This window comes from Sarcophilus harrisii, chromosome 3 (assembly GCF_902635505.1).
Source record: "Sarcophilus harrisii chromosome 3, mSarHar1.11, whole genome shotgun sequence".
Lineage (NCBI taxonomy): Eukaryota > Metazoa > Chordata > Mammalia > Dasyuromorphia > Dasyuridae > Sarcophilus > Sarcophilus harrisii.
The window spans coordinates 64115458-64139797 of NC_045428.1; the positions used below are offsets into that span (position 1 = coordinate 64115458).

Below are 24340 nucleotides of genomic sequence, written 5' to 3' on the forward strand. Positions count from 1 at the left end.
TGTATGAGTGTGAGCGTGTGTGTGAGTGAGTGTGTGCGAATGTGTATGAGTGTGAGTGAGTGTGTGAGTGTGCAAGTCCACTTGGGCAATTCACAAAGCTGTCGGCGTGTGGGAGGAGGTGGGGACCGTCCTGTTACGGAGGAGCAGTTTTTCAATTCCTTCTCACAATATCAATGTGCTATTCCTTCTCTGCCAGGCGGGAGGGGAACGAAGCAGCTTGATCCCCATCTTTCCCTACTCTCACTTCACTAGGGAGCCCCGAAGTTCTTAAGTTTCTGGGGAATCAGCACAGCCACCAAAATGGGAAAGCACAAGTGGGGAGGGAGGGGGTGCAGATCTCTGTGGGTGTATTTGGGGGGAGGTTCAACTGGGGACGAGCGAAAGAAGCTTTTCCGCCAGACCCCTTCTCTTTCCACTTTTCAGGGAGCGGGACCTGAAATTCCAGCAGAGGAGCTGGAAAGGACAGAGAAAGGCAGGGACAAGGGGGGGAGGGAGGGGAGGGAAGGGGAGGGAGAAAGGGAGGGCTGGCTGCCGGAGGGAGGGAAGGAGGAGAGAGGCAGGCAGCGCGCCCCGCCAGACAGATGCTGTCTCAGTGAGAGAGGCGGAGGACTGGGCGACCGAGAGCTCCGTTCTACGCCCGTCTGCCCTGGTCAGTCCGGCCCGAGCAGTAGTCTCAGGAAGGGCATGTCTTCAGGCTCCGGGGTGGGACCAAGAGACTGGACTCGGCGAGAAGATGACGTGGATCTGTCTGTCTTGTATGCTCTGGGTAGGTCGGCTTTTCTCAGGCTTGGGGGGTCCTTCTCTGCCCCCGCCTGATTTCTTAGGCGGGCTGCCTGGTCCCCAGGGCGATTAGGGAACCTGGTCAGCGTTGGTGCTCTGTGTGGGGCTGGGGAATGGCTTTCTCCCTATGTTCAATATCTAAATAGGTTGCAGTAAGTTCTAGGAGAAGAATCCCTCCACACACCTTCCCTAAGTTATATACTTGTTGACTTGTGCTTTTGGTTAATATATAGGACTTTCTTCGAACCCTGCTCCACCCCCCCACCGCCCATAGCCAGAACTGTCCCCCATCCCCTTCCCTTTTCCCTAGGCAGAAGCTAGATTCCCCAACTCCTCCCCTCCCTTCGCCATACCCACAGCTAGAACAGATTCCTCCCTTCCCCTTTCCCTGGGCAGAGGCTACAACTCCCCCCAAACCCTCTCCTCTCCATATCCACAACCAGAACTATCCCCTGTTCCTTTTCCCCTCGTCAGAAGCTACACCTCCTCCAACCTCTCCCCTCTCCTTTCCATACCCACAGCCAGAACTATCCCCCCCCCTTCCTTTTTCCCTGGGCAGAGGCTATAACTCCCCCCAATCCCTCCCCTCTCCATACCCACAGCCAGATCTATTCCTCCCTTCCCTTTTCTCTAGCAGAGGCTACAAGGTATCCTAGAGTGATGGTAGGGAAGAGATATTCCCTCACCCCTCTGCATCCTTGCTCTGCTGGGGTGTTTTAAAGTCCCCTCTAAGTTCCAGTGCCTAGTTTCATCTCCAGTGACTGCCCAGCTTTCTATGGATGCATTTAGGACTGCAGGATTGAGTGCATGTGGAGGGATATGAGGGGGGCAGAGTGGAGAAGGTGTCAAGCATTGTCCTGAAAAATCAGTAAAATCAGGTCTGGATTCCATCATAGACCCACTCTTGGCCATGACTTCCAGGGTTCCCTTCCTCCTTGGGGATTCTGCCTACCTTCTTAGGCTAACTTGATCATCCTACACCAGGTCATAGACTCTCTGTCTCTGTCTCTCTGTGTCTGTCTGTCTGTCTGTTTGTCTGTCTCTGTCTCTCTCTCTTTTCTCTCTTTGTCTCTCTCTGTCTCTGTCTCTCTCTGTCTCTCTGTGTCTCCCTGTCTCTCTGTCTCTGTGTCTGTTTCTCTATCTCTCTGTCTCTATCTCTCTCTTCATTGTAGGTATGTGCAAAGGGACTGGAACAAGTTCTGTAGCCCACATGGTCAAAGTAATTCCCATCATTCCTGGATAGAGATTTCTGGGAATGCACAATGGGGTTGGGGAAGTCTGTTTCAGAAAACATGATGTGATGGAATGGGGAATACGGGTAGATGGATAGGGGAGAGCAGAGAGGAAGAGAGATTCCTAACCCTATGGCCACACTGCAGAGAGACCCCCACAAAAGGGTCTTTGGACACATTCCCACCCCCTTCTCTCCGTGAGTTGGCTGAGAGAAAGCCCAGAATTTAGGAAAGGTCGGGGAGGTGAGAGAACTAGTGGGGAATAACCTTAAGCAGGGGTTAACTTTAGAGTCTGAGAAAGAGAGAGAGAGAGATAGGAGTTTTGGAGTTCTGGTGTCCAGATGTTCAGATGCCTCTGCTAGGAGGGCCAGGATATCCTACCTTGTTCATAGGGGTGGGGCCTGGGGGATGGGGGATCAAAGAAAAGGAATCCCCTCTGTCCGAATTAGGGGAGGTTTGGAAGAGACCATCTTGCTTTGGGTTTGGGATGGGGAGGAAATCCAACTTAAAGTCACAAGTTTGGACAATTGGTGGTAGGGGAGATGAAATTCTATGATTCTAAGTGTTTTTAACCCATAGAAGAGATGCTGGCAGGAATAAAATCAGTGGGCTTTGTAGGGTTGGGGAGGAAAAAATTGGAGTGGGGGAGGTTGGAGGGGGTGGAGTGGGAGGCCTGGGGGATAAGAACTGATTAACAGGCTTCAAATCTCTGGGGTACTGCTACACAGAGGCTGGTGAGCAGCTGGTTTTCATCTCCACCAAAGCTGAAACATGAGGAAAAGGGGTTGGCACTTTTGTAATAGAAGGGATGGAGGTTAGATTTCCTGTGCACTCTCTTTCCTTGGAAGCCTTTGAAAAAATAGGAAAGACTCTTTCCCCCTCCCCACCTGCCCCCCACCTCTCCATGTGGAAGAACAACTGGAGCAGCCCATTTTGCCAAGGGGCAGGGGGATGAATGAAATGACTTTGGGAGGATCTGGCAAGACTTTATATCCCATCTAGTCCCAAATCAAGATGTCAGAGTTTGGGATTTCATCTCCTCTAGCCCTATCCCAGACACCCAGAGCTTCTCAAACCTAGTCTTTAGCATCTCTTTCCTTTAGAAAGAAGCTCACTTTTTGTTTTTGTTTTTTGTTTTTTGTTTTGTCAGATGCATAAATAACCCCCAAAGGAACATAAATTTCCTTAAAAAAATCTTTTTTTCAAAATATATTCTTCAAATATATTCAAATATTTTTGAAATATGTATTTAAAAAATTTACTTATTGCTATCTTTTGATTTTATATTGCCTAAATTTCCCCGTTTATCCCTTCCTTTAGTCCATCCCAGGAAGTAATTTTATAAAAAAAAATAATTTTAAAAATAGCAAAAAAAATTTTTTTTAGCAAAACTAATCAACAAATTGAAAAAAATCCCTTCCTCACATTTCGACATTCACTTTTCTATCTGGATATTAAATCTCCTTCCTCAAATTCAACCTGAATTCAGCATGTCCCAAATCTTTCCCCCACTTTCTAGCTTCACTGTTTCTCTCTGATACAATCTATAAGTTCTTCCTAGGGAGGCACTATTTCATTTTGTCACCACCTGGCATCTAGTAGGTGCCTAATAAGTGCTTGTTTACTAATAAATGCTCGTTTACTTTATGTGGTACCACCTAGTCTCCCATATTCTCAATGTTGGAGTCATCTTTAGCTCTTCGTTCTTCCTTACCTCTCATATATTTATCAAGCCTTGTTGACATCATTTCTCATACCCAATCCATTTTACTACCACTCTAGGGCAGGACCTTTTTTTTTTACCCATTCTCTAGACTAGTGGTTTTCAACATATTGTCCAGAGGATCCTGGAAGTCTCTGAAACCTTTTCAGAGGGTCTGCAAATTCAAAATTAGTTTTTAGTTCTACTATGGTAATATTATATATTCCATATATAACATGTATATGATATATAAATGTTTCATATATAATACATATAAATATATTTTAAAAAACTCTTTGAACAGATTCTTAGTAATTTTTAATAGTATAAAGATGCTGAGAACAAAAGTTTCAGAACCACTACTCCAGACTGACTGTTCACTGCAATATCTTCTCTGAGGATCATAGATTCCAAATTTGAAATCAGACCTGAAAGAGACCCCAGAAATAAACTACTCCAGCCTCCTCATTTTATTTTATTTTTAAACACATCTTATTGATGCCTTTTGTTTTTATATCTAGATAGTTCCTTCTCCCCTAACCCCTATGTCCAGGGGGCTTTCCCTTGTCACAAAGAAATTTAAGCCAGTTCCCTTCACTGAAAGTATACACAACATGACACATTCATAACCCTTTATCTCATGAAGGAGTAATATCAACAATAGAACTGATAATACATTTTAAAAGGTTTAACAAAGGAAAGCTATTACCTTGAAGCAGTTAACAAAATGTTAAATATTCATGGCTCCCCTGAAATTCATCTAATTTTATCTTCACAACAACTCTTAACTCCCTTTTACAGATGGATGAGGAAACTGAGACTGAGAGGGATTTCAGTGACTCTCCCAAGACTACACAGCTACTAAGGGGCTGAGGTCAAATTTTTAGGTCACTTTTGAGGTCACTTTTAGGTCACATTTTGAGGTCACTTTTAATCTACTCAAGAGAACTAGAAAATGTAATCAGAATAGTGAGAATTCTTCCTAATTGGTTCCTGTTAGACTCTCTGGGACCACATTAGGTGTATTATAACTGAATAATTTATTTTACACCTTAGAGGTCAGCTAGTCCAGCCTTTTCATTTTAAAGAGGAGGGAACTGAGGCCAAAATGAAGTTACTTGACCAAAGTCACAGAAATAATAAACAGCAGAATGGGTATTTGACCCTGTATTCTACGAGGCCAGACAGAGCCAGGGCTTTTTCCACTGCCCAGCACAGTGCCTCCTTAAAAAGCATTTCCCTGAGAGTTGATTACAACCTCTGTATTTTACTTGTTACTTGTCCAGGGTCACATAGGTTTTAAATGTCAAAGATGGGATTTTCCTTCTTTCCTTTCTCCTTCTCTCTCCCTCCCTCCCTTCCCCCTTCCCTCTCTCCCTTGCTCCTTTCTTCTTCTTCTTCTTCTTCTTCTTCTTCTTTTTCTTCTTCCTTCTTCCTCCTCCTCTTCCTTCTTCTTCTCCTCCTTTTCCTCCTCTTCCTCCTTCTCCTTCTCCTCCTCCTCCTCTTCCTCCTCCTTCTCCTTCTCTCTCTGTGTCTCTGTCTCTTTCTTCCTCCCTCCCTCCTCTCTCCCTCTCTCTTTCTCTCTTTCTATCTGTCTCCTTTCTCTTTTCTCTTCTTTCTTTCAGATCTTCTGAACCAGAACTGGATTTCTTTCAACACAATACTTCCATGCTCTGCTATCTTTTTCCTTTAATCCATTCCTCAAAATACTGTCAAAATCATCTCTCTTTTGCACTGATCTGGGTCACTCCTCTCCTCAAAACCTTTGCACATAGAATAAAGATTAAACTTTAAGATTTAAATTAAATTAAATTAAAGGTTTCTCTACCTTTTCAGTCTTATCTGATGTGACTCTCTTTCAATGTATTCCATGCTCCAGGTAAACTGGATGAACTTTTCACTATTCCCTACATGCATCCTATGCTTTCCTCATCCCTAAGCTTTTGCCTATCTTGTTTTCTAGATCTGGAATGGCCATTTCTTTATATCCTTTAAAATCCATCTCAACTGCTACAAGAAGCTTTCTTTGATTTCCTTTTCTCACATAGCACTTTACATCATGCTTGTATGTATGTATATATATATACACATATATATATATACATATATATGGGAGAGAAAGAGAGAGAGGGAAAGAAAGGAGAGAGAGAAAAAAGACAAAGCAAAGAAGAAAGGAAAGAAAGAAGAGAGAGAGAACTAGTCCTTTAAATTTTTTTAAAGTATTTTATTTTTGCAAGTACATGCAAAGATAGTTTTCAACATTCACATTTGCAAAACCTTTTGTTCCAAATTGTTCTCCTTCTTTCCCCCTTCCCCTCCCCAAGACAGCAAGCAATTTGATATAGGTTAAACATGTGTAATTCTTTTTAAACATATTTTCATATTCATCATCTGTGCAGGAAAAAATCAGACCAAAAGGGGGAAAAACATGAAAATGAAAAAAAAACCCCAAGCAAATAACAACAAAGGTGAAAATACTTTCCTTCCTTTCTTCTCTCTCTCTCTTTCTCTTTCTCTCTCTCCTTGCCTCCCTCTTTCCTTCCCTCCCTTCTTTTTCTTCTTCTCTCTCTGTCTCTATCTCTCTCTTTGATCCACATTCTGTCTGTTATGATTCTCTCTCTGAGAACAGATGGCGCTTTCCATCCCAAGTCTATTGGAATTGCCTTGAATCACCTCATTGTTTCATTGTTGAAAAGATCCAAGTCCATCCAAGTTGATCACATAATCTAGCTATTACTAGGTACAGTGTTTTCTTGGTTCTGCTTACTTTACTTAGTATGTTCATGTAAGTCTTTCCAGACTTTTCTGAAATCAGTCTGCTTATCATTTCTTATAGAACAATAATATTCTATTACATGCATATACCGTAACTTATTCAGCCATTCCCCAGCTGATGGGTATCCATTTAATTTCTAGTTCCTTGCCATTACAGAAAAGGCTACCACAAACATTTTTGCACATGTGGGTACTTTTCCCTTTTTTATGATCTTTTTGGTTTACAGATATATTAGAGACACTGCTGGATCACAGGTTTGATAGCCCTTTGGGTATAGTTCCAAATTGCTCTCCAGAATGGTTGGGTCATTTCACAACTTCACCAACAATACATTAGTTAGACCTTTAATATATAATGTTCTGCTCTAAGTAGATGGAAAATCAAATGGCATAATAATTGTGCCTGTCACAAAATAGGCTTTTAACCAATGCTTGTTTCCTCCTTCTCTTTCTTCCCTCCCTTAAGTGTTGAACTGAGGACCAGATTGAGGGTACTGTGCAGCAGCCCTTCCCCTTCACCCTGCTTTCTCCAGGCCCTCCAGCTCAGTTGGGTTTGAAGATAGAAGAATCACTGACAAAAGAAGAGATATGGTCTCACAGTCCCTGAGTTTAGTGTGATGTCATTTTCTGCATTTATAAGTAGGGAACCTATCTTTATATTCTGATTGAAATCATAGTTCACTGCCTGTGTGACCTTAAGCAATTTTCTTTTTTAAACCTCAGTAACCTTGATTGTAAAATGAGTTGGATGATCCACTCCTAAATCTGCTGTCCCATATTGCTGAGGGACTTATTCCAGTACTCCATCCTATCTTATAAAACTGAAATTAGCCAATTAATTGAGAAGGTCTCAAGATGGGATTTCAGTCCAGATAATAAAGTTGATAAGAAATTTAAGCAAATTGATAGAAAGTCAGATTTCTGGAGCCTGTTACTGACTAGAACTCACACTAGCCCCTTTTACTGAACCACAGTTTTTTCCTTTGATTCCCCTGTGTTTGACTCCTCTCCTTAGCAACTCTCAATTCCTTCTCTTTTCCTCAGTGTCCCCCTCTTACCCCTACTGATTTAGTATAGTATGGTATAGTATAGAATAGTATAGAGAGCTTAACATACTTCTTTCCTGAGTGTTTGCTTAAATTGTATTGTTAGTAACAGCATGATCTGCCCACTCTTAGGGGGCCAACATTTCCCCTCATTTTAGTCTCCCATAATAGACCAGTGTATACCCTCTAGCTGCCTCTTCCTTCCCCTCTCTGATTCAATACAATTAACATTTATTAAAAACAGTTGTCAAAGTGATATTCCTAAAGGGAAGATCTGACCATGTCATTCTACTGCTCAATAAACTTTACTGGTTCCCCATTACTTGCGGGATCAAATTCAAGTGCCTCTGCTCGACATTTAAAGTCCTTTCCCACCTGGCTCCAATCTGCCTTACCAGGCTTATTATATTTTACTACTCTTCATGCCTTCCTTTCATTCTATGGTCCAGCTAAATTAGAAAGTGTATACCCAGTGCTATAGTATAGTATAGTATTTAGGGTAGCCTGACACATGGGCATGAGGCACATTGGGGCTTGATAAATGCTTGAGCTAAGCTTTGGAGAGTCAATCAATCAAAATGTATTAAGCACCTACGGAGTGCCAAAGATAAAAAGAAAAGCAATCCTCCTCCCCAGGGAGCTTATATTCTGCTAAGTGGTCTGGTCCCTCAGATTTGGGATGTTAACTAGGGAAGCAGAAAGTGGGTGTGTCCTTTCAATGTGTGTGCAAGAAGAATTTGGGGAAAATTGGAAAATCTGCAGGATTTCTATTAGCATCTGATCCGATACTTTGGCAGTTTAGACAAAACATGGAATTAGATATAACTTGGTTTGTTCTTAAAGAGACGATTTCAGTATAAAATCTGAGAGTACTTCGGGCAATAGTTAGAAATTTGTTAATTGAATTTACCAGGAAATGTTTGAAGATTTTATTACAAAGCATAGATCTGAGCTTTAAGGAATCATGCATCTCTGAGATCTTGCTGCCCTAGGAGAAATGGCAAGACTGTGATAACAGAAGAAATCCTTAACATTAAAGCAAAAAAAAAAGAAAAAAAGAAAAAAGCTTCATGTACTTGATGTGAAACAGATGCAGGAAGCCCCTTGTTAGGATAAGAAGCTGAAAGGGGAAAAAAAAAGAGAGAGAGAGAGAGAGAGAATATTCTACCTCTATCCTCCTCTCCCCTTCAGCTTGTGGGGAAAAAAAAATAAACAAGCCCTACAATCAATCAGATACTTTGTAGAGCACATGAAAATTAGTTGCCAGTCTCACTTTTTGAATGGGACAGCCTCTGGAGCCCCTTTCCATGTGAAAACTGCAGCTCTCTCTAGAGGCAGGAATGGGCAGTGTTCTTGCCTTTGAGGTTTCCCATCCTTTCAACCTTGTCCTCCGGGTACAGGAACTGGATTGATTTGATGCAGTAGACGGTTTTACATCAAACTCTCCTGTTGCAGGGTTCTTAGAAAACTTATTTTCCTTTAAAAGGAGAAAAAGCCTGTGAGCGCCTTATCTTAAGCATTACACGCCCCATTATGTTCAGTACCAAATGAGATAAAGTATGCAAAGCACTTTATGCACCAACCATTATTATTATTATCATTTAAAAATTATAATCCAAATGTTTCCAATTATTTTAATCCCCTGTGCGATTCCTTTCTGAGGATTAGCACTCCCTTTTCCTCCCCTCCTCCTTTCTTTAACTTGAAGGCTGAAGGGGATGGATGAGCTGTATCCTGTGGTAGAATGGCAGAGCTGGAAGGACTCTTAAAACTCATTTTATTTCACTTGTGAGGAAAACAGATCTAGAGAGGGGGGTTGGCTTTACTCCTTTAAACAAATCGGTTAAGTAGCCAAGCTCAGGGAGCAGGAAGGTATCTGGTCCAGACAAGGCAATGAAGAAACAAAAATCACATGTTAATTGGGAAGCACTCTGGCCTGACCCTTACCTGAACAAAGATCTCTTTTTAGATATCCCTATTTACTGGACACCTAGTCTCTAAAATAAAGTGATTTTAAACAAAGTCACTTTGTTTTCCTGGGTCTCATTCCCCCCCCCGCCCCCTTAAAAAGAGTTGGACTAGGTCCCAGCAGGATTCCCTAATTCCATACTGATTTATTATCAGTAAATGTTTGATTTGTATATTTATTTCATATACTCATACAGCTACGGTCATATAAAAATTTCTTGAGTGAAAAAAAGTCAGGAGCAGAAAAAAGTTTAACAAGTCCTAAATTAGATGAATTTTAATGCTTTTACTTTTAAATCCTTTGATTCTAAAATTCTTCAAGACACTTGGAGTCAAAAGTCTGATATTAATTGTGTGACTCTAGTCAAGTCACTTTACGTCTCCGAGGGCCAGTTTTTACATCTGTGAAATGAGGATAATATTCTTTGTATTGCTTACCTCAGAGTGTTTGTGAGGAAAGTGCTTGGTTAAAATGTCTTTAAAAGGTGAACTATTATTAGGGGTGATGGGGAGAAACTGGTCTCTCTCCTTTTCCTGGAAATGTTTTTCTGGGAAGGAAGGGAGACCACCCTGCCTGATGGCAAGACATTGAAGTTCACTTTCTGGAGGCATCCTCCTGGGATCCCCTTGATCTCAGGACGGCTCTGTCTGCAGTTTCACAGGCTGGGCTCAACAGTATATGTTTAGCCACAGGATGCAGAAGGGAAAAGAATGACTCGACAGAGGAACACTCAGCAGGGGACCGGAGGACTGAGTGACATTGCTTCCCATCCATCACCCCCTACTATGTCCCCTTATGGGATTGAGATGGTATGTAGAAGAACAGAATTCTCATCTTTTCATAGCAACAGACTGTTTCCTAGGCTCCCAGTGTGGCTCCACCCTCAACCACATTACCACTGCCTTCACCACTGGGAACAAACATCTGGTGGGCAGGCTTGGCTGGGAGAGACAGGGATGAAGGAGAGGGGAGATTTCTCCAAACCTTTCATAATAGTTTGAAGAAGTCGTTTAATCTCTCTGTACTTCAGTTTCCATATTTGTAAAATGGGAACAATAACATTTGTTTTCTTCAAGTCCCATCTAAAATTCCATCTTCTATAGGAAACCTTTCCTCATCCCTCTTAATTCTAGTGCCTTCTTTGTATCAGTTATTTCCAATTTATTCTATCTATAGTTTCTTTGTCCATAATAATTTGTATTTTGTCTCTGCGATTAGATTATGAGTTTCTTAAAAGCTGAAAGAGTATTTTGCTTTTCTTTGTATCCCCAACATTTAGCATAGTGCCTGGTATGTAAAACTGTTTATTGACTGAATTGCAGGATTGTTCTGGGAATCAAATGAAAATATGAAGTCAGAGAGCTAGAGGTCATTTTGTCCAACTCATTTAAAATTTGAGAAAATTTAATTTTACTTCACCTTTATTACCTTTATCTTTACATTATATTACATCACCCTTATATTACCTCCATTACCAAATATATTTCTCTCCTCATCTAACCAGAAAGCTGACTCAGTAATAAAAAATGAAAAAGAAAGAAAAAAGGCAATTCAATAAAATTAACCAGTACATTAATGGAACCTGCAGTATTTGCATGCTCTCACACCCCTTATCCTCTCTAGCTACAAAGAAGGGAGGGCTGCACTTTTTTAAAATCTTGTTTCAGGGTTAAGCTTAGTCATTATAATTACAAAGCATTCAGAGTTATAGTTTCTGCCTGTTATTGTTGTTGCTCTTTTTATTTAAATTGTAGTTATTATTCGCATGGTTTTCCTGGTTTGGCTAACTTTTCTTTGCACCAGTTCCTCCATGTTTTCCCTTAATTTTTTATGTCCTTCATGGTCATAGTTTCTTTGGTGCAGTAATATTCTATTACCTTCATGTATCACAGTGTATTTACCCCTTTGCCAGATGAGGAATATTTACTTGGTTTTTGGTTCTTTGTTATAAAAAATCTTGCCACAACTACTTTTCTTTCTTTCTTTTTTCTTTGCAAGGCAATTGGGGTTAAGTGACTTGCCCAGGATCACACAGCTAATAAATGTTAAATGACTGAGGCTGATTTTGAACTCAGATTTCTCCTGGCTCTTGGGCCAGTGCTGTATCCACCTACCCATCCAGATGCTTCCACAAATAGAGATCTCTCTATCTCATTTCTTTAGAGTATGTACCTAGCAGTAAGATTTCTGCCAATCTCTTAATTTTAAAGACTCGAAGACTGACACAGGAGTTAAGTGACTTATCTAAGCCTTCATAGATATGTAGTAGTGCTGGAATTTGAACTCAGGCCTTTTGACTCTAAATCCAGGAATCTTTTCACTATATCATGTTGCCTTCAGTGCCTCCTGGATATTAAGCATTTTGCAAATTTCTTTCTTTCTTTCTTTTTTTTTTTTTTTTTTTGTTATAATAACTTTTTATTGACAGAACCCATGCCAGGGTAATTTTTTTACAACATTATCCCTTGCACTCACTTCTGTTCCGATTTTTCCCTCCCTTCCTCCACTCCCTCCCCTAGATGGCAAGCAGTCCTATATATGTTGAATATGTCATAGTATACCCTAGATACAACATATGTGTGCAGAACCAAACAGTTTTCTTGTTGCACAGGGAGAATTGGATTCAGAAGGTAATAATAACCCGGGAAGAAAAACAAAAATGCAAACAGTTTACATTCATTTCCCAGTGTTTTTTCTTTGGCTGTAGCTGCTGCAAATTTCAACCATTATGTAACTATCAGCTGTTATTATTACTTTTAACAATAATATCTGGTCTCAGTTTTCATTTTAAAATGAGCTTTGAGTTCTAAATTCTATAATTTTATGGCTGAGCAAGATAACCGTATAAATATGTTTACATATATTGGATTTAATATATACGTAACATATTTAACATGTATTGGATTACCTGCCATTTAGGGGAGGGAGTGGGGGAAAGGAGGGAAAAGTTGGAACAGAAGTTTTTGCAAAGGTCAGTGTTGAAAAATTACCCATGCATATGTTTTGTAAATAAAAAGCTATAATAAAAAAAGCATGAATACAATTTTCTGTTTAATAGTAATGATTTCTTTACTGTTTGTTGGGAGTGCAATTTTTTAAAATCTAGGTGGCCTAGCTAATGGAATTTTTTTAACAATAAAAATCTTTCATAAAAAATTTATAAAGCAAAAATAATTTATGACTAGAGACCCCTCTACTCATCAAGATGTGTCTTGTAATTGAGTTATAATCTTCTATAGCCAGTCTCTCTTCTTGGGACTGTTCTACTCTCTCTCTTTATCCCTTGGCTCTGATTGGATGTGGTCAAGGTTCAAGGTAGCTCATGACTGTGCTGAGACCTTGGCCTAGGGATTGGTTAATGAGGAAAGGACCAAGAAAGTTTTAGAACCTTAGGAAATGGGGTTGGACATAGCTGAGCTAAAAGCCCATTGCTCTTGGGTAAGGCATTCTTAAACTGATGGCTGCAGGGGTCCTCAAATTTTTTAAATAGGGGGCCAGTTCACTGTCCCTCGGACTGTTGGAGGGCCGGGTTATAGTAAAAACAAACCAAAAAAAACCTTTGTTTTGTGGGCCTTTAAATAAACAAACTTCATAGCCCTGGGTGAGGGGGATAATCATCCTCAGCTGCTGCATCTGGCCCATGGGCTGTAGGTTGAGGACCCCCTGATTTAGAGAGAAAAATTAGTTGTTCAGCCTGAAGACTAATGTTCATTTTTGGTCTCTGTTTTCTTCTCTGTTCAGTGGTTGGCTCCTCTTCCCCTCTCCCCTCTGTTCTCCTTAGTTTTAGCCCAGTCATCCTATGAGTAGATTAATAATAATAATTCACATTTAGGTGTGCTTTAAAATTTATGAAATGTTTTATACCCAACAACCCTGTGAGGGAGGTAGTGCAAGCATTATTACTGCTATGTTGCCTGTGGGGAAACTGAGGTTATGAGAAATCAGGTTCATTGTCTTGTGTCATGCAGCTTGCAAGGATTTGAACCACGTTCCCACTCAAGTCTCCTGATAAAGGCCGGAACTTTCAATATTTCAGAATTTCCTTTGTCATCTTGTGTATTTTATTTTATTCATTTAAAAACATTATTCTGATAAAGGGTTCAAAAGAGTTCAAAAACTTCATCAAGCTGCCAAAGGGGTAGGTGCAGCTACAGCTTAAGCCCCCTTGCTTTTAGTCTCTTCCAGCATTAATATTTGGTGGATTTGTGGTTATGTGGACTATGGGCTGTGGTGTTTGTCGGGGAATGTGTCTTCATGAGACTGGAAGCACTATTGCATATGGACTGATCTGGGGAAGGTGATGAGATGAGCTGGTGAGGAAAGTACTGGACAGAATCTCCCCAAGCTCATGTGGACTGGAAGGCCAGGACTCCAGAGTCCTTGGAGGGGGCTGAATCAGGGCTAGGGCTTTCTTGGGTCATCTCCACTTCTTGCTCTGGCTTGTAAAGACCCAGAATCTTTCTCTCTCCCTTCACCCTCACTGCCCAACACCCCCATCCTGGGCCAGTCCTTGGGTTATTTACTTTGGCTTGGGCCTCCCTTTTGGAATGTACTTTATGTGACAGCTCTAGTGATGGAAAGAGAAGGGAGCAAGGCAAGGTCATGGTCATCAACTTAAGGGGAGTTAGGAAGACAGAGAGCCCAGTGGACTCAGGATCCAGAGACCCAGTGTTGACTCCCCCCAAAAGACCCAAGGAAATAATAATTTGGTGGCCTTATGGATTTGCTTGGAGGTGACTTCAGATGAGCAATGGAGCCAGAAGACCCTTGTTCCTCTTCCTCAATCCGGTCCACTCATTCTGTTCCAAGCTCTCCTGATGAAGGCTAAGCTGATGAAAGTGCAATGGAGACTTGGGCTTTGTGTACCTTTTACAGAGTTGTTGGGAGCACAAACTATGCCAGTGGGTGCCTGGTGCAATAGGGACATCAACAACTACTTTTATAAATATTTGGGTAAATCCCTCTATTTTTGTCTGCTTGCACTTTTGATTTCCTTCACAGGTTAATGGTACAATATTTCAGAGTCCGATTCTTTTTGTACAGCAAATTAACTGTTTGGACATGTGTACATATATTGTATTTAACTTATATGCTAACATATTTAACATGTATTGGTCAACCTGCCATCTGGGTAGGGGTGGGGGGAAGGAGGGAAAAAGTTGGAACAAAAGATTTTGCAATTGTCAATGCTGAAAAATTACCCATGTGTATATCTTGTAAATAAAAAGCTATAATTTTTTTTTTAAAAAAGAAAGAAAAAATAAATATATTTGGGTAACCTTGTGATTTCATTGGAAGGAAGGAAGGAAGGAAATTTCCTCTAGTAGTACAAATCAGCAATTGTTCTGGAACCTATGGGGTTAGAGGCCTATTTGGGGGGAGCACTAAGCCATTACCAACATCTTAAAGACAATTCAAGTTGGAAGTGGGTCTCCCACTCAGGTTTTCCTACATACTGATACTATGGACTCTCTACACATGATGCTTTCCTCCTCCTCATGTATTATTTTTGTGGTGGTTCAGTCATTTCAAACTCTTAGTGACCCCATTTAGGGTTTTCTTGGCACAGACACTTTAGTGGTTTGCCATTTCCTTCTTCAGCTTATTTTACAGATGAGGAAACTGAAGCAGACAAGAGTTCTATGACCTGCCCAGGGTCATCTATCCTAATAACTGTCTGAGATCGCATTGGAATTAAGGAAGAAAAAAGTCTTGACTCTAAGCCTGGCATTGTACACAGGTGTCACCTGGCTCCCTTTGTGTGTTATTATCATTATATATTCATCCTCCTCTAAACTACTCCAATGCCCTGTCATACCTTGAAAATGATGCTGCTTCTTGAAGGCAATGCTGTCGGGGTGGAGTGTGATCTTGCAGGTTCTACTAAGTTGGAAAGATACAGGTCCAAGGATGGATAATATGTTTTTGTTTGGAGATCAGCCTCGCTGAGTTTGGAGAGGTCAGGGATAGCCCTTTAGGTAGCATTGGGATTGGGCTGAGTTAATAATAACATAGACCTCACAGGGTTGTTGTGAAAATTAAATGTGATAACAGATGTAAACCACTTTGAAAATCTCACAATACTATGTTAATTAGATATTACTATCTACAGGGGGGTGGATTTTTTTTACTCATCTGTAAAATGGGTATAAGAACACCTTTCTCCCAGGGTTAATGAGATCAAATGAGATAGCTGTAATTCCTTTTGCAAATCTGAAAGTTTAATACTTTCATATTCATTTTTTCATAATGTCAACATTCATAATTAATACATAATACTATTTTTTATTTTTTAAATAATACTTTATTTTTCCCCAATTACATGTAAAGATAATTTTTAACATTTTTTAAATTACAGATTCTCTCTTTTTCCTTCTCCCCTTCCCATGAGAATAAAATGCTAGCTATTGTTATCAGCATTATTTTATATTTAATTGATTTTTAATTTTTATTTCCTTATTTTTAATTAATTTCTTTAGTATTATCATACTGTAATTCTTGTAGATTGTTTTAATTTTTAAGTGGGTTGTGATTTATGTGAATAGAGGGACATTACTCATGTTAAAAATATTTAAGTGTTATTCTTATTCGTATAATCTCCAATATCTTTCTTTCCCCCCATCCTTATTTCTATTTATCCTTGATTCTGTTTTTATTAGCATTTCTTTGTTTACTTCTCTTTACCCTTCTCTCTCTTTTTCTGTCTTTCTCTCTTTTCTGGCTCCTCTTCTCCCCTCTCCTCCCTCCTCCCTCCTCCCTCTCTGTGACTCAGTCAATTTTACCCTGTCTCTGGGCCAAGACAATCTCGGAGATGAATCTTAAGGACACTCTAGATTTATGAGACACAGGGGTGGGTCGAAGCTGTGCTGGACTCCGCCTCTTCCCCCAAAGCCATGAGAAGCTTTCCTTCCTTCCCCTTCATCTGGGATTTCCCCTTCATCTGAGGGTGACCCACTGAGAGAAGCCTCTGCAAGCTTAAAGGGGATGTGGAACCTATCTAGGGAAAAAAAAATCCTGTGGGGAAAATCTCCGTATGGAAGGGTGATGGAGTCGGGGAGGAGGGTCAGCTCTGGGCGGGCCCCCAGAAGTGTTGGGATAGTAGACTGTGCTGGCCCCTGCTGACGTGTCTGCGAAATGACTGGTGAATCCAGAGGGAGGAAAATCCTTACTAGAGGGAGCAAGGAAGATGTAGGAAAGGGAGCGGAAGGATCCCACTGGCTTCTCATCTCAGCCAGATAGCAGGGATCAGAAGCAGAATTTGAGGCTTCCAAGGCTGTTGCTCTTTTTTCCTTTTACCATATTACTTTCCAAAGGGAGGCTGTGGAATCTTGGACCTGAGGATCTCAGCCCAGGAGAAAGCTCCCTGTCTTTGGGGGAAAGGGGCCAGAATTTTTAGATCAGGCTTCTGATAGAAGGAAGGTTGGATTTAGAATCTGAAGGATTTTTGGACTTGAATTCTGGCTCTGGGTAACTTTCTGGGCCTTGTTTTTATAAAACAAAGGGATGTAAAAGTTTTGTAAGGGTGAATGTTGAAAACTATCTTTGCATGTATTTTTTTTTTTTTGTTTGTTTGTTTTTTATTATAGTAACTTTTTATTGACAGAATCCATGCCAGGATAATTTTTTTTTACAACATTATCCCTTGCACTCACTTCTGTTCTGATTTTTCCCTCCCACCCTCCACCCCCTCCCCTAGATGGCAAGCAGTCCTATATATGTTGAATATGTCCTAGTATATCCTAGATACAATGTATGTGTGCAGATCCAAACAGTTTTCTTGTTGCACAGGGAGAATTGGATTCAGAAGGTAGAAATAACCCGGGAAGAAAAACAAAAATGCAAACAGTTTATATTCATTTCCCAGTGTTTTTTTCTTTGGGTGTAGCTGCTTCTGTCCATCATTGATCAATTGAAACTGAATTAGGTCTCTTTGTCAAAGAAATCCACTTCCATCAGATTACATCTTCATACAGTATCGTTGTTGACGTATATAATGATCTCTTGGTTCTGCTCATTTCACTTAGCATCAGTTCATGTAAGTCTCTCCAAGCCTCTCTGTATTCATCCTGCTCGTCATTTCTTACAGAACAATAATATCCCATAACATTCGTATACCACAATTTACCCAACCATTCTCCAATTGATGGGCATCCACTCAGTTTCCAGCTTCTAGCCATTACAAACAGGGCTGCCACAAACATTTTGGCACATACTGGTCCCTTTCCCTTCTTTAGTATCTCTTTGGGGTATAAGGCCAGTAGTAACACTGCTGGATCAAAGGGTATGCACAGTTTGATAACTTTTTGGGCATAATTCCAGATTGCTCTCCAGAATGGTTGGATTCGTTCACAACTCCACCAACAATGCATCAATGTCCCAGTTTTCCCGCATCCCCTCCAACAATCATCATTATTTTTTCCTGTCATCTTAGCCAATCTGACAGGTGTATAGTGGTATCTCAGAGTTGTCTTAATTTGCATTTCTCTGATTAATAATGATTTGGAACACTCTTTCATATGAGTGGTAATGATTTCAATTTCATCATCTGAAAATTGTCTGTTCATATCCTTTGACCATTTATCAATTGGAGAATGGCTTGGTTTCTTATAAATTAGAGTCAGCTCTCTATATATTTTGGAAATGAGGCCTTTATCTTTGCATGTATTTTGAAAATTAAAAGCCATTATTAAAAAATAAGAAGGGATGTATTAGATTGTGTGATTTTTCTAGGCCTTGCTTTTTTATAATAATGGAGCCAAATGACTTCTGAGGTCCATTCTAAGCTCTAAATCCCACAAAACCTATGTAAAAGTAGCTAATTTTTTTTTACACCTGATGCTTCTCATCAATGACGTGTCTGTGTGGGGACAGTTAACCCCTCTTTAAATGGCAACTTTTCCTCTTCCCTTGCTTTAAACGGGGAAACTGAGGGAAGCTCTTTACAAATACTGGACTTGGAGTTAGGAGACCTGGATCTGAATCCTGGATCCCACCATACAAACATGGAGATGGCACTTATGTTTTCTGAGTCTCAGGCTTCTCATCTGCCCAATGAAGATGCAACCAGGTGGTACAGTGTGGATGGAGAACCAGGCCTGGAGCCAAGAAAACCTGAGTTCAAACATGGCCTCGTACACTTACTAGCTGTGAGATGCTGGGCAAGCCTCAGATTCCTTATCTGCAAAATTAGGATAGAAATGGATAAAATAGGATAAAAATGGGATTATTATAATAATAATCTCCCAGGTGTTCCGAGGTTCTAATGAGATAGTATTTGTAAAGCAGTTAGAATAATGCTTGGCACATATTGGACAATATATAAAAATTAATTATTATGATGATGCTTTTACAACCTACCTCATAGGACTTTTTAAGCTTCAGAGTGCTATAGAAAATTAATTGTAGTTTCATTTTTTTTCAGTTTTATTTTTTTCTCTCTTTTTTAAATTGTAGCTTTTTATTTACAAGTTATATGTATGGGTAATTTTACAGCATCGACAATTGACAAACCTTTTGTTCCAATTTTTCCCCTCCTTCCACAATCCCCTCCCCCAGATGGCAGGTTGACCAATACATGTTAAATATGTTAAAGCATAAATTAAATAATTGTAATTTTATTTTAAAATCATCTACTATTTTTTACTTTCAGGAGGTTTTTGTAAGAAATACCATCATTAATAAATGTTCCACCTTAAAATTAAAAAAAAAAAAGCCATGTTCTTATTCCAAAGCCTGCTAACACCCAATGGTCTGGTCATAGGTTGAAGGGACCTGAGAGTCCAACCCCTTCATTTTTATAGCGAGGAAAATGAGGCTGAGAAAATTTAAGTGGCTGGTCCAAGATCACCCAGGCAGGTGAGCCAGCCTTCAAAACCAGGGACTCTGACAGGAAGTAAATTCAGTCTTCCCCACTATCCGGTGACTCTCTGCTGCTTTGGGTCTGAGAGCTGGCTTGGTTCCAGAAGAGCCAGGTAGGGGAATAGATAATGGGGGTTTCTTTCCACCATTCCTTCCTCTTGCTCCCGCCCCGACTCTTGTTCCTTTATCCCTGATGCTTCCTCCATCCTTCCCCTACATGCTGCAATCCCTACCAGGACCTGGAGCTAAGAATCTGCCCCTTTCTTTCCTGCAGCCTGAAGACTTGGAAGCTCCCACAACCCACAATTTCAAAGTAAAGACCTTCAAAAAGGTGAAACCCTGCGGCATCTGTCGGCAGGTGATCACTCGAGAGGGGAGCGTCTGTAAAGGTGAGTGGGACATTGGACATCAGAGGGCTGGGATGAGGGGGCAGGCCTGGGTGGGACAGACTCCTTTCTAAAGAGCTTGGGGGTCCACTAGTGGTTTGGGCCAAAGGTAAGTCCTTCCTTTCTGGGAACGGGGTTTTGCTTTCCCTATTCCTCTCCCTATTCTTACCCAAAGATCGCCATTACATGCTAAGTCTATTATGGTGGACTGGGAGGATAGGACATCTGGGTGGGATTTTGTGTTTTTGTTTTCCTTAAGTAGAAAGAGCACTGAACAGAAGACTTGGCTTGGGCATTTAGCTAGGTACCTATGGGCAGATCTCAAGCTCTCCAAGCCATTTTCCTTATCTATAAAATGGGAATAAATACTCATAAGATAAAACTTTATAAATTGTACAGCGTTATGTATATCTGAATTATGATTATTAGGGAGAAACACTTGAATAATTTAAGAAGGGTGGAAATTTTAGGACCAAAGTCTCTGAGATAAGAAATCTTTCTTAATTTAAGGTTCTCAAGGTACTTTACCAACATTATCTTATTTGAACCTCACAATCACAAGGAATCTCCTCCGTTTTACGAATGAGAAAATTTGGGTTTAGAGAAGTCAAGACACTTGCTCCAAGTCACAACAGCTATAAAATGCCAAAAAATCAAATCCAGATCTTTCAGCTCTCCATCCATGACTTACTGTTGCTCAATTCTGTCTGACTCATTGCGACCCCATTTAGTGTTTTATTGGCAGAGATACTAGAATAGTTTGCCATTTCCTTTTACAGATGAGGAAACTGAGGCAGGATTTGAACGCAAGTCTTTTTCTTCTTCAGCCACAAATGTTTTACATTTCTCATTTTTTAAACTCTCCCTATCATAACTTATAGTATAGTTATTTGTGTATTTATCTCCACTTGAGAGTAAACTCCTTGAGGATTTTTGGAAATTCTTGTCTCCAACAAGATCACTGCAGATAGTATGCACTTAATACATTTTTTGTCCAACTAAATTGGAAGCCACAGATAGCATGCACTTAATATTTGTCCAATTAAATTGGAAACCACAGATAGTATGCAATTAATATATTTTTGCCCAATTAAATTGGAAGTAACACATAGTATACATTTAATATATTTTTATCCAACTAAATTGGAGGCCACAGATAGTATGCAATTAATATATTTTTGTACAATTAAATTGGAAGTAACAGATATTATTCATTTAAGATATTTTTGTTCAACTAAATTGGAAGCCACAGATAGTATGCAATTAACATATTTTTGTCCAATTAAATTGGAAGTAACAGATAGTATGCAATTAACATATTTTTGTCCAGTTAAATTAGAAGTAACAGATAGCATGCAATTAATATATTTTTGTCCAATTAAATTGGAAGTAACAGATATTATTCATTTAATATATTTTTGTCCAACTAAATTGGAAGCCACAGATAGTATGCAATTAACATATTTTTGTCCAGTTAAATTGGAAGTAACAGATAGTATGCAATTAACATATTTTTGTCCAGTTAAATTAGAAGTAACAGATAGTATGCAATTAATATATTTTTGTACAATTAAATTGGAAATAACAGATATTATTCATTTAATATATTTTTGTCCAACTAAATTGAAAGCCACAGATAGTATGCAATTAATATATTTTTGTCCAATTAAATTGGAAGTAATAGATATTACTCATTTATTATATTTTGTCCAACTAAATTGGAAGCCACAGATAGTATGCAATTAACATATTTTTGTCCAATTAAATTGGAAGTAACAGATAGTATGCAATTAACATATTTTTGTCCAGTTAAATTAGAAGTAACAGATAGTATGCAATTAATATATTTTTGTCCAGTTAATTTGGAAGTAACAGATAATATGCACTTAATACATTTTGTCCACCTAAATTGTAAACAAAAAGATCATTGTACCCAATGCAATATAACAGAGAGAGGGTCTGGTCATATATTGATATTTATTTCCAGTACCTAATAGTGCCATGTGGTGGCAGTGTCCTTCCACAAAGTCGGGGTGGGGAGACTGGAAGTAAATATTAGAGCCCTGAGAATTATGTCACTACTGTACAGAGGCTGCATTTTTTTGGCCCTTGAAGTACTTTAATGTGAAATTGTATAGACCGGAGGGAGGGGTCTCTCCATCAGCGTCCCTCTCTGGACCACCTCTCCTGCCGTTCTCCCAGCACTCCCCCCTTCCCCAGCCCCTACTCATCTCACCTTATCTCACCAGCTCCCATTAAGAAACCCCTGGATAGGAAGTACTTAAAGCTAGTGTCTCTGGCAAAGAAAGGAGTTGTGCAGTTGAGGGGGATAGTAAGTCCTGAGTACAAGTCCCCGGGGCTCCAGATCCTGTCCCAGGAGCCACCTTGTATAGGAGCCCGGTATACAACAGGGATAAGCTGGAAATCACCGGGAAGCCGGTGGCCAGGCTGGTTTGGCCACCCCTGGTGGGCCATAGAAGTGGTGGCTTTGGGGGTGCAAGAGCATTGTCATTAAGGAGATGGGGAGAATGGTTCTTTTCCCTCGAAAGATTTTACTCAATATGGAGACCTTGTCATTCAAAGGAAGGGAGAGAAGGAGACTCCAATTCTGTCTCCACCAGCTCCAAGCAGTCAACTCCAAGGATTCTCTCACTTAACAAATAACCCCCAAAATAAAAAGCCTTAGGAGCACTTAAGAAGGAGGGTGGGAAAGGTGGCTCTCGAGCAGCCCGACCAGGAAGGAGAACTAGGTGCGGACTTTCCAGATTGGCAAGTAAAGAGTCATAGAGTGTTAGAGCTGGAAGATCTCAGAGGTCAATCAGTCCAACCAGGTTCAGACCTGGAGGTTTTGGCTTTGGGGCAGAGATCATGGGATCATTTAAGCAAACACAGGTTCAGACTGTTGCAGCTTCTTGAAGAGACTTTAGAGATCATGTAGCTCAGATGCTTCTCTCAGGATGAAGAAACTAAGGCAGGAGGAATCACACAAGTAGTAAGGAGTAATACTACAGTCTTTAAGCTTGAATGGAATCCCAGGGGGCTTCCTCAAGCCCCTTCTGGTGGTTGAAATTTTATTAATAACCATGGTAAATGTGTCTCCTTTCAGTGTTCTTACATAGCTCTGTTTCTTTTTACTGTTTACTAGACATTTTCATATCAAATCTTAGATGGGGTAGATATTTTACAAAGGAGGAAACTGAACACTGACATCTTTGGTGATTTGATTAAAGTTACATGGCTAGAAAGTAAAGAATTCCTACAGATAAGAAGCCAGGACCCTGAATCCCAGTAAAGACAGGTTTCCTGCTTCTCTCCCTTCTATTCTTATTCTCCCCCATGTTTCTCTATGCCCTACAAAAGTGAAAGCCGAGGCACAGAATGAAAAAAAAATCGACTCAGTTACAGTTATGTAACATACAGTGGGATGGACACTTTTTTCTTTTTCTTTTCTTTTTTCTTTTTCTTTGCTGAGGCAATTGGGGTTAAGTGATTTAACCAGGGTCACACAGCCAGGAAGTGTTAAGTGTCTGAGGTCACATTTGAAGTCCTCCTGGCTTCAGGCTAGTGCTCATCCACTGCACCAACTAGCTGCCCTTATGGACACATTTCTACAATACTAGCTGATTGGGCTGAGTCTCTTCAGACAGTTGCTCATTGCTGTCACTATACCCTACTATGACAGGTGGGGTAATGGCCACCTGTCCTCTAGTTCCTTTGGCAGCCAATGTAGAGAGACATGTTGTGGATGCTGGTCATCCTCTGCCTTGACTTGACTGTTTCCCAGAGAAAACACTAGGAAAGTGACCCGACAACCAACTCTAAAGTCCAGGATCTGCCCCTCTGAATGGCCATGAGTGACACAGGTCGGACCCTCAGAGTCTCTCCCTTCCCACACTTTCCTGCCCAGCCAGCTAAGGTCTTTCCCAGGTCTCAGTTTGTCTGGTTGAATTCAGTGATTAAAGCTAGGTAAAAAAAGGTGAGAAAATTAAAATCAGTTTGGGAGGAGAAGGCCCTCAGGGTTTCCGGCCCAAACAGAAATGATTGCTATTTATACTCTGAGCCATCAGAATCCAAGCAGTGACCAAGTCAGGACTGTCCTGGGACCTGTTGTTCAGAGCCATAGTGATTTGGGTTTAAAGCATGGTTCATAAAAAGGAGAACTTGAGGCTGGTGACTTTCCTTCACTTAAATCCAATTCATTGGCTTGTCATGTCATCACCTCCCAGATGTTAGGGTCCTCTTCAAAAATAAATAATAATAACAACAAGAAGCCTAGTCAGCAGACCTTTCCCCAGGGAGGATATATCTGTCATTAAAGGGACAGCACACACACAGCCTCTCATTGAGGAATGGGGGAAAAGGGTGAACTTTCTGTTTGCTTTGTCACCATCCTGGGCTCCCTGGGGTCCCTCGCCCATTCGTGAGGGACTCCTAACCTGGATGACTCAGAGACATGTCTGTGACAGCTCTCTAGCCTCTCTAGGGCTCATTCACCTTTTGTCCCGTTCTATTTTGTACTCAGTGATTTCCTTCCTTCTTGTGTCCTTGCTGATCTACTCAAAAGCAGAACTTTTGCTGTTTAAAACTTCCAG

The 24340-nt window shown here is 40.4% G+C and overlaps 1 protein-coding gene across 2 annotated transcripts in view; it reads left to right on the forward strand.

The window, feature by feature from the left end:
• The first annotated feature begins 587 nt into the window (after positions 1–587).
• TNS1 (tensin 1) overlaps positions 588–24340 on the forward strand; it is a 266384-nt gene continuing 242631 nt past the window's right edge. The window contains exons 1-2 of one of the 2 annotated variants that reach the window (XM_031958074.1): positions 588–766; positions 19637–19751. In XM_031958074.1, coding sequence (XP_031813934.1) covers positions 734–766; positions 19637–19751 — 148 coding nt within the window. In that variant the 5' untranslated portion in view covers positions 588–733. Of the gene's footprint in view, positions 767–19636; positions 19752–24340 lie in introns of those variants that run through there. The other variant, XM_031958070.1, reaches the window with a different exon arrangement.